This window comes from Lutra lutra, chromosome 17 (genome assembly GCF_902655055.1).
Source record: "Lutra lutra chromosome 17, mLutLut1.2, whole genome shotgun sequence".
In the NCBI taxonomy this organism is placed as follows: domain Eukaryota; kingdom Metazoa; phylum Chordata; class Mammalia; order Carnivora; family Mustelidae; genus Lutra; species Lutra lutra.
In genome coordinates this window covers 50,484,987-50,498,082 of record NC_062294.1, presented here as the reverse complement: position 1 = coordinate 50,498,082, position 13,096 = coordinate 50,484,987, and the positions used below count along the sequence as shown (strand labels likewise).

The window sequence follows — 13,096 nt, the reverse complement described above, 5'->3', positions numbered from 1 at the left end:
GTGGCTAGGGTGTCGTGAGGTGCTGAGGCAGGCAGGGGTTGATGGGCTCTGCAGATGTTGAACTTTCTTCTGAAGGGGGATGGAGTAAGCAGAGGAGTGACTAAGCAGACTGATTTGTCATTGTAGAGGGATCCAGCAGTCGCCAGAAAGCAAAGGGAGCCCAGCAGCCCGAGCGCAGAGAAGAAATACCCGACCTCTCTCTCCTTCCGCCCTCTGATTCCTGCCGCTGCCTCCCATTGGCTGATCCAGACCGGAAGTCATCCGGCAAAGGCGCTTAGGTAATGCAGTGCACGGAGGTGGCCTCCCGGGGTGCGGAGCAGGGTGGAGAAGCACAGAGAGGCAATCTGGGAACCCATGGAGAATCACCAGCGTCAGCCCTATGGGAATCACATATAGGTTGGCCTCTCAGAGGTTCCTGGCCTTCCTTCAGAATCCCTGGCCCTCACCGAGGACTGTTGAAGGAACGCAGACTGTCCTCAGATAGCCCGGGACTTCGGTCCTTCTTGAGGTTTCCTGTGTGGTTTTAGGCAGGCCACTTAACCTTTCTGAGCTTCCTTTTCCTTATCCATAGAGTGAGATGAAGATCGTCATGGTAGTACGTCTCATAATCGCTTATCTTTTATGAAATTCAACTAAGAAAGCTTTGCATCACCCCTTCCTCCAGAAAAGTGAGGGGAAAAAATTTAGAGGCAAGATCTAGACTAATATGAGCCTCTTTATAGTCTGAATTTATTTCCTTTCATGTCAATATCCTACTTCCCTAAAGAATACTAATGGCTTGGGGCGCCTGGGTGGCTCAGTGGGTTAAGCCGCTGCCTTCGGCTCAGGTCATGATCTCAGGGTCCTGGGATCGAGTCCCACATCGGGCTCTCTGCTCAGCAAGAAGCCTGCTTCCCTCTCTCTCTCTCTGCCTTCCTCTCCGTCTACTTGTGATCTCTCTCTGTCAAATAAATAAAAAATAAATAAATAAAAATAAATAAATTTAAAAAAAAAGAATACTAATGGGCTTGATTATGGGAATTACCCAAACCTGTCCATGGGGTGAATTACACGGTATAAAATATAGTTACTGTACCAGTTTTCTGAGATCCCAGACTTTCTGAATTTTTTTTTAAGTATTCCCTACACCCAATGTGGGGCTCGAACACACAACCCTAAGATCAAGAGTCACATGCTCTTCCAACTGAGCCACCCAAGTGCACCCCAAACTCTGAATTCTGAAGTGCATCTGACCTGGAGGTTTTGGATAAGGTGTTGTGGACCCACAGTGCCAAACCTTGGTGGTTGGGAAGATTCCACGAATTAATGAGTATGAAAGATTGTGCACAGTGCCTGGAACACAGAAGAGCTGTTATTTATAATTTTATTCCAGATAAACCATTTCGCCATCTCCATCAGTCACTGGGATCCACTGGGATAAAAGAAAGTTGTGTGTTTTGTATTTTATTGGCCATGAGATCTGATGCTACCCCTTAAAAAAATAATGCAGCCCTAGAAAACTTCAGGCAACCATGGAAGCAGTTTTTACAATGTTTGTTTGTTTGTTTCTTTGTTTGTTTGTTTGTTTTTTACCAGATAGATTATTTTTCCCTTAAAAAAAAGATTTATTAATTTGAGAGAAAGAGGGCATGCACAAGTGAGGGAAGTGGCAGAGGAGGAGAGAGAGAATCTCAAGCAGACTTCCCACTGAGCACAGAGTCCAATATGGGGCTTGATCCTGTGACCCTGAGATCATGACTTGAGGTGAAATCACGAACCAGATATTTAACCACCTGAGCTACCCAGGCACTCTTAGATTATTTTTCCAGATTAGATCTAGTGTGGATTCCCCCAACATATCAAAAAGCATACTGTGATTGCATTCACATACATTTATTTTGTAAGTTCCTATTTGTACAATAGAGCATCAACCACAAAGAACAGTGAAGAGTTTTAGTGGAACCTAAATTTCTTGAGAAATGGGACTTCACCAGGCCAACTGTGGGCATCTCCTAGCCTGCACGTCCAATTTATCTGGGAATTTTCACTTAGGATTTGCTGTGTGCCAGCCAGGTCTTGACTCACACAGATAACTGGCTTCAAATGGTAGCCAATTGACACAACTGCTTGCGTTGCTATGTCAGGAAACTTCCAGAAAACCTCGAGAAGGGATAGGAGATTGAGTTTTAGGGGCAACATTGAACACTGACTCACACTCATGTTGTGTATCACACATATGGATGTTGTGCGGGAAAGACCCTAAACCCACAATATGCACAAATACAGTCTCGATGCTGCAATAGACAATAAAGAATGTCACACTGTCCCTTGTTATGATACAATGACTGTGCCTTGATGGGAGAATGGCATGCAACAAGCTAATGTGCCTGAGGTCTTATTCAAGCCCAGACTCTGAGGAAACAGCGAACACAGTAACATAATACACTGCGAGTGAGGTTGCCTGGCTGGAAACTTACAAGGGAAGGAAAGGTCAATAGAGCACTACGACCACAGATGCACTTGCAAGAACAGTAAATATATATGCAGAGATGGCAGGGAAAGCTTCATCCCAACCGATGCTCAAAAGAAAAGGATGGTGAGGCTGATGACTCAGAGCCAGCTGGGGGAGTTTACAGAAATCAGAGTCTTCCAGATTTTTAGGGTATCATCGCCTGTGAACTCTAAAAATTCCTTCTGTCTTGATGCTTGCTGGGAATGCAATGACCTAAGAGGGATTTCTGACTGCCCGAGTGTGGGTCCCTTGCCCGCACCTTGGCTGCCAAGGTGGGGGGGGGTGTGCGTAGAGAGAGAATCTTCACATTTTGGCTCTGTTCAGTGTGGGAGCTCAGGGGTAGCCTCACAGAAATAAGAACAGGGTTTGGATGCAGGAATTCACAGACGTGACTGATGCCCGCCAGAGTAATATGTTGGGGAGGGTCTCCATTATCATGCTTTGGTAGGTGAGAATCAGAGTGGCATGTATGTAAATTACATTTTTTTTTAAACCAAAGAAATTCAGCCCAAACCTTTGCAAATCCCTGAACTAGTGGAAGTTTGCAAATTCACAGACCCGATGTCACTGAATAAGAGCTCTATCTACCCAAGGACATTTGGATTTTACTGATTCTTTTTTTGTTTGTTTGTTTTTGTTGCTCTTCACCATCACGGGGGACTCCAAGTTAATGTTGTTAATGGGTAACTCTTGAGGGTGACCTCCTAATTATTTACCTCCTTTTGGACCATTTCCTGAAAGTCTTGCCTTTTGTTCTTTAGAGTGGGGTGGCCCCTGTGCCTAAGTTGGAGCTTCTGGAATGGAATTTGGGGAGACCCATATCCTAACCCCTGGGGCCAATCGGAGCAGAAGAGTCCCGTGTGTGACCATCCCTTGTAAAGGAGACCAAGTGTGTACAGGACAGCGACAGCTTTTGACAGAGTCAAACACAGAATGCTGGGCTCCTCAGGTGTGGCAAGCAGGCAACTCACTTGGTCAGGCATGGTTTCTGCAAAACTTGGTGGCCCACTCTGGATGAGAGTTACCTTCAAGGTCCATCCTTTTAAAAGACCAAGAAAAAAAAAAAAAACCTGAAACCAAAAACAAAAACAAAATCCAAAAAAACAAAAAACGGGTCTAGACTTTGCAATGGCAGGATTTCCAGCAGGGTCCAAAGCTAGAAGGGTCTGTGTTTCTTCCTGGCAACACGTACTCAGCAAGAGGGGCTGTCCCTGACAGCAGGACTCAGGGGGTTGCAGAGAGGGGATAGTGGCTTTTCTCCAGAGCAGGGATCTCCCCGACGTGGTCCTCTGGCTTGGCTTTTCCTCAACTCTGCCAAGAGACCTTCTCCAAACCCTTGGAATCACGGACCCTGTTTCTCCTCTTCTGTTTCCTGCAAACACCTGCTCACGCGGGGGGTGGGGGGACACACGACTCGACAACCTGTGGTCTCCATGGCAACAGTCCAGATGATGCAGTGCTCAGCTAGGACTGTGGGACTGCGACCTCCCAGCTGGTCCCTTGGGTTCTCCAGGTTGTTCAGCGTTGTTTGCAGGTGGTCACTCAAAAGTTACCCTCACCCACTCAGATAATGCTCACACGCACACTCAGGTGTTGCCCCCACAGCTACACGTGGCCCACAACTACTCAAATGCTACCCACTCTAACTCATATACTACATTCATACTCAGATGCCACCCACACATGCAAATGGTACCGTGCTCCCTCATGTACTCAAGTAACTCAGATGTTCCCCGCACCTGCTCAGATATTAATCCAAGTGCCACAAGGGTGAAATTTGGGTCTGTTTGTCCCCTGCAGTTCGCTCAGTGCCTGAAACCATGCCTGGTACACTGTGGGCACTCAGAAAATGTTTGTTGAATGACTTAGTGATCTACGCCCAATCAGATATTACCCACATCTACTCAAACAGTCCGTATGCCCACTCAGAGGTACCCCAGTAACTCACATGTTCCCCAGTCTCTACGAGTGCCATGAAGGCAGGGATCTGTGTTGGATTTGTTCCCTTCTCCCAGCTCCTAGAAGCACCTGGGACACAGGAGGTGTGTGATAGATAGCCATAGAATGAATGAATGAATGAATGGCCCATGCTCAACCAGGCATTACCCCCATCACTCAGATGTACCCCACAAGTTAACTCAGATCCCAATGTCCCCCTTATTCACATTAGTCAGATGTTGTCCACGGTCACGCAGATGACACTCACTCTCATTCACAGTGACCCACACACTGGAGTCCTACTCCCCACTTCCCCCACATTCTCCACACTCAATCCACTTCCCCAGACCAATTCAAAGCCTACCTCCACCCCTTCCCCTCATTACCCACACCCACTCAGAGGGCTCCTCCCCTCACCCTGCCGCCCCTCGCACCCTCCCTGCCTCACCTCACAGCTTCTTGTCAGATGCATGGTGCCGCCGTCGGCTCTTCTTGTGTTTTCGCTTGCCTCTCTTGTCATCTCCAGCCTTGCTCTGCTTCTCCACGGAGTCCAGAGCTGGCGCCCCGTCAGCGCCCACAGGGGCCCCGGCCCCCAGCTTCTCCCCGGGCCCAGGTGCCCGGCACTTTCTGGCAGGAAGCTCTCGGGGGCCCGGCACTGTTGGGCATAGCTCCTGCCTCAGGACCCGGGCCACGTCCTCCACCGTCCTGCCCTCGCTTTGCAGGAAGAGGTTCAGCTTGGTCAGGAATTCAATGTCCTGCTTCCGGGGCATGTAGACCACTCTCCACATGCCGCCCTTGCCCTTGAACTCCCTGGGGATCACGGCGTAATTGATGTCTTCCTCCAGCCTGATGATGGCTGCCTTGGATCTGTCTTCTTCCAGAAAGGCCTTCCCGGCCACTTCGAACTTGCCCAGAGGCTTCAGAGGGACCCGTATGATCTCTTCGAACTCCTCATGGTTGCAGTCTTCCGGTATCCCCAGGATCATCAGGGACTTGTAACTGTCCACCTCGAGCGCCTTGCACCCGTGCTCCAACAGAGCGATGTCCTTGACCCCGAAGAGCATCTTGCCCAGCTCCCGGAGGCAGCAGTATGCCTGCTTGTGCACACTTGAGCTGCCTCGGGGATGCACAAAATTATCCAGGATGCCGCGATCCCTTCGCAAAGGCTCAGTAAGAGGGAGGCCTCAAGGGCCTGATTTGTCCCTCTAGCGGAGGATGCCCCTGGCCCTGCCCACAGGGCTGCGGTGTCCAGCTCTCTGTAACCTACCCCGAGAAGGCTCTTGGGAATTCCCAGGGACTTACGCACAGTGAAACAGAGGTGGTGTCTGTCAGCTGGCCCTTGGGTCCCGAGTCTGGGCAAGGCTGCACCAAGGAGGGTATAAAAATGCACTTCCCCTTTCTTGGTGATGGTCTCCAGAGGTCTCACCCGTCCTGGCAGCCTCAGCAAATCTGGGATGGCGGGTCTGTCTCCCTGGGGCTGCTGTTACCGGGGTGTCGTGGATGGGGGCTCAGAAAGCAGGGTGGCTGGTCACTCGCGGCTGGTCCCGGGGCTGCCCTCAGTGCCCTGTGGCCCCCGGCGAAGACAAGGATGTGGCCGCTGCACTTGCTCCAGCAGTGACGTCACCGCCTCCTTCCGCTGCGCTGCTGCCCAGAAGTCTCCATGGCAACCGAGGGAGCATCGCCTCTGCCATTGGCCAGGGCCAGCCGCATTGAAATCAGAGTCCAGGGGGTCACTCAGAGGTGAGGGGTCAGCCACCTGCCTTCAAAAGCACCCTCCCTTCTCCTTTGAGAAAATGGCTGATTCCAGGGGAGAGGGGACAGAGAAGATACAAGTAGAGCCTGGAGCATCTTTGGGCGGGGGTGGGAGGGGGCGGACAGAGAGTAAGGAAATGCTCAAAGAATAATGAGAACAGGTGGAAGGACAGAGAGCCAGCTTGAAGGGCTCCCACTGGCCAAATCTGGGACAGTTTGAGCATCAGTGTTAAAACTGAGATCATAAACTTCTTGATAAAATAAAAATCCATGAGTCTGTGGAAGAATGTGGGCTATACGTTGTCTGACATAAAACTTATGAACCAAAGGGAACAAGAGTCTCTTTACCTTGGAATGTCCTTGTCCTAACAACATTCAGGGCACCATGCTGGCGATTTTCTTGGAAAGTGTTTCAGGAGGGAAAAGAGTTCTTTGTACTGTACTTGCAACTTTCCTGTAAGTCTGTGATTTTTTTCAAATATATTTTTAAAAAAGAAAAAAGAAATGATCTGCGCATGTGATCACCTTCACAATGTCCTTTTCTCCCCTCCCTACCCCAGTAATAAAAGCCATCAAGTTAAAGTTGGATCGACATGCTCCAAACTCCCAGCTTCAGAGTGGGTCAACGAATGGCCGGAACTAATCAGCATAATCCCACCCCCCGTCACAGTGATTGGTTCAGAAATGGTCACCTAGGTAACCCAGGTCTAAGCCAATCACTGTATTTCATCTCCCTGCTCAGAGATTGGTGAAGGGTGGATACCTGATCTCAGACCAATTAGAAAGAAGCTCCGGATATTTGAGGCTAAATTAGGAGGAATATACTCTTTCCTCCCAGATGTGAAAGAATAAATACGGGAGCTGCAAGAGGTCATCTTGAAACCACGCGAGAAAGCATTCTGAGGGTGAATTCCACATCCAGAGGAAAGCAGAGCTGAGACAATTAATCACAGAGGAACCAAGCCATTGTCCTGATGTCATCACACCCTTCTGGGATCTATCCATGCCTGAAACCTATCCCTTTACAACTTTTTTTTTTCTTTTTTAAAGATATTTTTTATTTATTTGACAGAGAGAGAGAGAGAGATGTCACAAGTAAGCAGAGAGGCAGGCAGAGAGAGAGGAGGAAGCAGGCTCCCTGCTGAGCAGAGAGCCTGATGCGGGGCTCGATCCCAAGACCCTGGGATCATGATCTGAGCCGAAGGCAGAGGCTTTAACCCACTGAGCCACCCAGGTGCCCCCCCCCCCCCTTTTTTCATTTTTAAAGTGAAATACAACATGTATTATGAGAAGTGAACAAGTTATAAGGGAAAATCTGTAAACTGAACATGTCGTGTAACCAGCACCCAAATCCGATAAACGAACACCATCAGCATCCCCGGAAGGGTGTCCTCTGCTCTCTCCAAGTCACTCTATCCTGTCAAGGATAGCCGCATTCCTGACTTTCAATGGCACAGATGCATTTTTTCTAGTTTTGTATTTTACATAAATAGAATCACATATTATGTTGTCCGCGTTTCTCGGTGACCATATACGTCCGTATTTGTTGGTTATAAACCTGGCCAGATGCTAAGTTGTAGCAGATACAACGAGTTTCCTGAAGTAGTCGTTATCATTTTTATCCTCCCCTGGTCGCACTTGAGTTCCAGTTCCTTCACCTCCTCACTGGCCCTAGCTATTGCCAGAATTTTCCACTTTGACAACTCAGCTGTGTATCTCCTTGTATTGTCTCCTGAGTGTAATCTCGTGTTTTTAATTTGGAAGTTCCTGTTGGCCATGACATTGAGGATTCTTTTTCAGGGCATGTTGGCCATTTGGATATTTTGTGAAGTCTGTTAAAGTCTTTCAGTTTTTTATTTTTTACTTTTTCAAGTCTTTCACTTAAAAAACAAATCAGATTGTCACCGTTTCCTTATTGATCTGTAATTAATGTAATCTGCATATTGTCTAGATTGTTTTAAGCTGCTCTGACTTGGATTTTCTATAACTTGTATCCAAAAGGCAGCTTAATTAACAAGGAAAGACTTACAGACATTTACTGCAAACAACATTCTACTTTCTTTTTTTTTTTTTCATGTCTTATAATTGTCGTGGCCACGACTATATTATATTACAGAGACACAGTATTGGGCTAGCATTTATGATGAAATGTCCTTCTCTCTCTCTCTCTCCTAAATTTCAAAGACCCCTCTGGAACTCTCAAAGTATTTCCTCCTCTGAGTCATCCTGGGGGCTGATGGGACAAGTAGAATGTGTGAACTTGAGGGCAGGACTGGCAGGGACCTGGGGGTGACCCAGGATGTGAAAAGTCCTTTAACTGAAACTCCAAATTTGGCCTCTGCAGGAGACCCTACACCTAGCACCTCACCATGGCACCCCCATCCATCTAAGAGTGGCTGCACGAATGATCGATATGTTTCCTCCATGAGAACACAGGGCAGCATGTGATGATAGAATGACCTCGGACTATGTCTTGGAGACTGTCCGTGGTTAGTTGGAGGCAATTATTTAGATCAGAGGCCACCAACTGCAAGCCTGCACACAGAAAATTATACTCCAGATCAGTTTTTTTAAAAAGACTTTATTTATTTATTTATTTATTAATTTATTTAAGAGCGTGCACACAAGAGAGCAAGAGAGAGGGAACGTGAGCATGAGCAGTGGGGAGGTGGGACAGAGGGAGAGGGAGAAGCAGGCTCCTTGCTGAGCAGGGAATCTGTTGCGGGGCTGGATCCCAGGACCCTGAGATCGTGACCTGAGCCAAAGACAGACACTTAACCAAATGAGCCACCCAGGCACCCCTAATGCACTGCTTTTCAAGTTCTCCTGTAGAGAGAAAGAAAATGTGTCCTCTCATCTAGGGGTTTTAGAAAATGGCTCTTTGACAGAGATTTCTTTGAAGTCTTATTTTGGCATTAAAAATTCTTGTTTGACTCCGTAACATATCTTTGTTCATTTTATTTTTAATTTTTAAAAGATTTATTTATTTATTTGAGAGAGGGAGCACTGCAGGGGGGAGGGGCAGAGGAGAGAGAGAGAGAGAGAGAGAATCACAAGCAGACTCCCTGCTGAGTGCAGAGCTGGGTGTGGGACTTGATCTCAAGACTCTGAGATCATGGCCTGAGCCTAAAGCAAGAATCAGCCGCTTAATCAGTGGAGCCACCCAGGCACCCCTTGTTCATTATAATACAAAGATGAGTTTCCCCTCAAAATATGAAATGAAATTGGCAATCAAAAATATTTGCCAGGGGGGATGTAAATTGGCTTAGCCACTATGGAAATCAGTATGAAGCTTCCTCCAAAAATTTAAACTATCATGTGATCCAACAATTCCACCTCTGGATATTTATCCAAAGGAAACACAAACACTCACTCAAAAAGGTGCCTGCACCCCCGTGTTCCTCGAAGTATTATTTACAATTGCTGTGAAGCAGTTGCCTTTGGCTCAGGTCATGATCCCAGGGTCCTGGGATTGAGCCCCACATGGGGCTCCCTGCTCAGCAGGGAGTCTGCTTCTCCCTTTGCCCCCCACCCTCACTCATGCTCTCTCTCTCTCAAATAAATAAATAAAATCTTAAAAAAGGAAGGAAATCATGCCATTTGAAACAGCATGGATGGATCTTGAAGGCATCATGTTAAGAGAAATAAGACAAAGAAAGATGAATACCTTAGGAGCTCACTTATAAGTGGAATCTTTTTTTTTAATTTTTTTTTTATTTTTTTCAGCATAACAGTATTCATTATTTTTGCACCACACCCAGTGCTCCATGCAATCCGTGCCCTCTACAATACCCACCACCTGGTGCCCCCAACCTCCCACCCCCCCACCCCTTCAAAATTCTCAGATCGTTTTTCAGAGTCCATAGTCTCTCATGGTTCACCTCCCCTTCCAATTTCCCTCAACTCCCTTCTCCTCTCCATCTCCCCTTGTCCTCCATGCTATTTGTTATGCTCCACAAATAAGTGAAACCATATGATAATTGACTCTCTCTGCTTGACTTATTTCACTCAGCATAATCTCTTCCAGTCCCGTCCATGTTGCTACAAAACTTGGGTATTCATCCTTTCTTTTTTTAATTTTTAAAAAGATTTTATTTATTTATTTGACAGAGGTCACAAGTAGGCAGAGAGGCAGGCAGAGAGAGAGAGAGAGAGGAGGAAGCAGGTTCCCTGCTGAGCAGAGTCTGATGTGGGGCTTGATCCCAGGACCCTGGGAACATGACCTGAGCTGAAGGCAGAGGCTTTAACCCACTGAGCCACCCAGGTGCCCCTATACATGGAATCTTAAAACAAAAACAAAAACAAACAAACAAAAAACCCCAAACAACCCAAACTGAGCTCCTCCATACAGAGACTAGTTCAGTGATTGCCAGAGCTAGGAGATAAGTTAAAGTCATCAAAAGGTGCACACTTCCTGTTACAGGCATAAATAAATCCTGGAGATATAAGGTAGAGCCTGGTCACTATAGTTAGTGACACCGTATTATATATTTGAAAGTTGCTAAGAGAGCAGATCTTAGAAACTCAGCGTTGTAAGGAAAAAAATTTTTTATAACTACGCGTAGTGATAGATGTTAAAAAAGTTATGTGATAGATTAATGAGTTCCTGGGGCTCCGCTGCATTTCCCTGGGCTTCTGCACATTCCAAATCAAGAAGCAGGGGACAGAATGGTTCATTTATTCAATCTCTCAATATTGACTGAGAAGTTTCCTTGTTCCAGGCTCTGGGCAACGTGCTGGGCATAGTTGAATGAGTGAGACAAGCTCTGCTTTTAGGAGCTCGGTCTGCTGGTTAGGACAGGCTAGGTCAGCCTGCTTGTGGTCAGATGGAGAAGCCCTGTAATTATAATGAAGTTGTGTTCTGATCGCCAGTGTAGGAATGAATGTATGACCGGCCCCACTACAACATGGATGATCCTTGACAATGTCATGCTAGGTCAAAGAAGCCAGACACAAAAGGCCACATGTTCTAGGATTCCACCTGGATTAGATATCCAACACAGGTAGGGGCACCTGGGTGGCTCAGTTGGTTAAGTGCCTGCCTTTGGCTCAGGTCCTGGGATCGAGCCCCAGATCCGGCTCCCTGTTCAGCGGGAAGCCTGCTTCTTCCTCTCCCTCTGCCCCTCCCCCCACACTTGTGTGTGCTCACGTGCTCTTCCTCTCAAATAAATGAATCTTTAAAAAGATACCGAACATAGGTAAATCCAGAGGTAGAAAGTGGATTAGTGGTTGCCAGGGACTGGGTGGGGGGAGAACGGACCATCCCTGCTTCACGGTTACAGGATTTCCTTTGGGGGAGATGACAATTCTTGGAATTAGAGATGGTTTCCTAAGACTGTGAATGTACTAAATGCCGCTTATGCACACTTTAAAATGGTTCATTCGCCCCCAAAGTGGTTCATTTTTATTATGTGAATTGCACCTCAATTCATTTTTAATTTATTTTTTAAAAAGATTTTTATTTATTTGACAGAGAGAGAGATCACAAGTAGGCAGAGAGGCCGGCAGAGAGAGGAGAGGAAGGGATGCTGAGCAGAGAGCCCGATGCGGGGCTCGATCCCAGGACCCTGGGATCATGACCTGAGCCGAAGGCAGAGGCTTTAACCCACTGAGCCACCCAGGCGCCCCTGCACCTCAATTAAAAAAAAAAAAATTTATGACTCCAGTTTTGGAGTTCACTGTGATGGGGAAGCTTTAGGGAGAAATGAGCTGGGAGATCAGGAATCCCATTTTTAGAGGCCTTAAATTTGATATGCCTCACAGACATCCAAGCAGAATTAGACATATGAGCCAGGAGTTCAGGGGAGACATGGGGCTGGGACATAAATTTAGAAGTCATGGGGACATGGAAGGTATTTTAAGCCACGAGGCTGGATGAGATCATCTAGACAAAGAGTGTTCAGAGGGGAGAGAAAATGACCCAGGATCATCCCCCACCAGGGCCCCTCTGGGGTTCAATGTCAGGCAGAAAAGGAGGAATCACAGAAAGGGATTGTATAGGGGGGAGGGGTGGGGAGAACCCCAAGACTGTGAATTTGAAAAAGCAAAGAGTTACAGCAGAAGAGTGCAGTTAGATCAAACATCCATTCACAGCGGACAGTTAAGCATCCATAGAATGGACTAGGTAGATGGATAGGTAGATACAGATCTATATGGAGAGAGTTCTCTCTACGCCAATACAGCAAGATTCCCTTTCTATGAAATCCTGTGCTGAAATCCTCAAGAAGTACTGCTTAACTAATAAAGCAAAGTATAGGACACTGTTCTTTAAAGAAAAGCCAGGAGAGGTGTCGCACAGGGAAAAGTAGTGACTCATGGTAGAGAAGCCTGGCTGACACCCCTTTAATCAGGGGATGGGAGTGAACACCACCAGTGATGGAACATGTTGAGATGGTATGCCCCTCTTCAATCCTCCAAGGCAGAAACTGTTACTATTTCATGCCCATCCTCCAGATGAGAAAACAGAGGCACAGAAAGGGGAACCACCTTCCCCAAGGTCACACAGCTGATGGGAGGAGGGGCCCCTTGAAGTCCGGCTGCGAATCCACGCTCTAGACTCTACCACATAATGCTGTGCTCACTGTCCCCCAGGGCTCTGTTCTTAATAAACGAAGATGGGAGACCAGCAGCTGGGGTTTGGGGCCTCAGTGGGGGCACTTGAAGTTTGGAGGAGAGGGGAGAGTCACCAGCCACCGCCTTGGAGATTACTAGATAAAACGAGTAGGTTTCACACTTGAGGTCTGCAGTACTGGGTTTTCTGTGAAACCAGGAGGCTGGCTGTTTGAGTTTGGGTTCCCTTACCCCTGCCCCGCCCCCCGCATGGGAGCAGGGAATGGCTTTCGCAGGGGGTGGGGGGGGGCAGAAAGACGAGTGAGACCTCTTCCTCAGTCCACAGTCCATTTACACATCCATTGC

General features: G+C 47.4%; 1 protein-coding gene across 2 annotated transcripts; it reads right to left on the bottom strand.

Moving 5' to 3' along the window:
• Positions 1-1,722: 1,722 nt before the first annotated feature.
• Positions 1,723-6,256, bottom strand: PNMA8C (PNMA family member 8C). Of its 2 annotated transcripts, none has more exons than XM_047712570.1 (2): positions 4,878-6,256; positions 1,723-3,873 (listed from the first exon to the last, which is right to left on the bottom strand). In XM_047712570.1, the coding sequence occupies exon 1, from the start codon at positions 5,491-5,493 to the stop codon at positions 4,879-4,881; it is 615 nt and encodes a 204-aa protein (XP_047568526.1). In that variant the 5' UTR covers positions 5,494-6,256; the 3' UTR covers positions 1,723-3,873; position 4,878. The 2 variants fall into 2 exon arrangements, with proteins under 2 accessions (XP_047568526.1, XP_047568527.1); XM_047712571.1 differs by having other exon boundaries at positions 1,723-3,479.
• Between the last annotated feature and the right edge of the window lie 6,840 nt (positions 6,257-13,096).

Bases quoted from the DNA above. Each gene is read 5' to 3' on its own strand.
- PNMA8C (XM_047712570.1), bottom strand. From the start codon at position 5,493: ATGCTCTTCGGGGTCAAGGACATCGCTCTGTTGGAGCACGGGTGCAAG.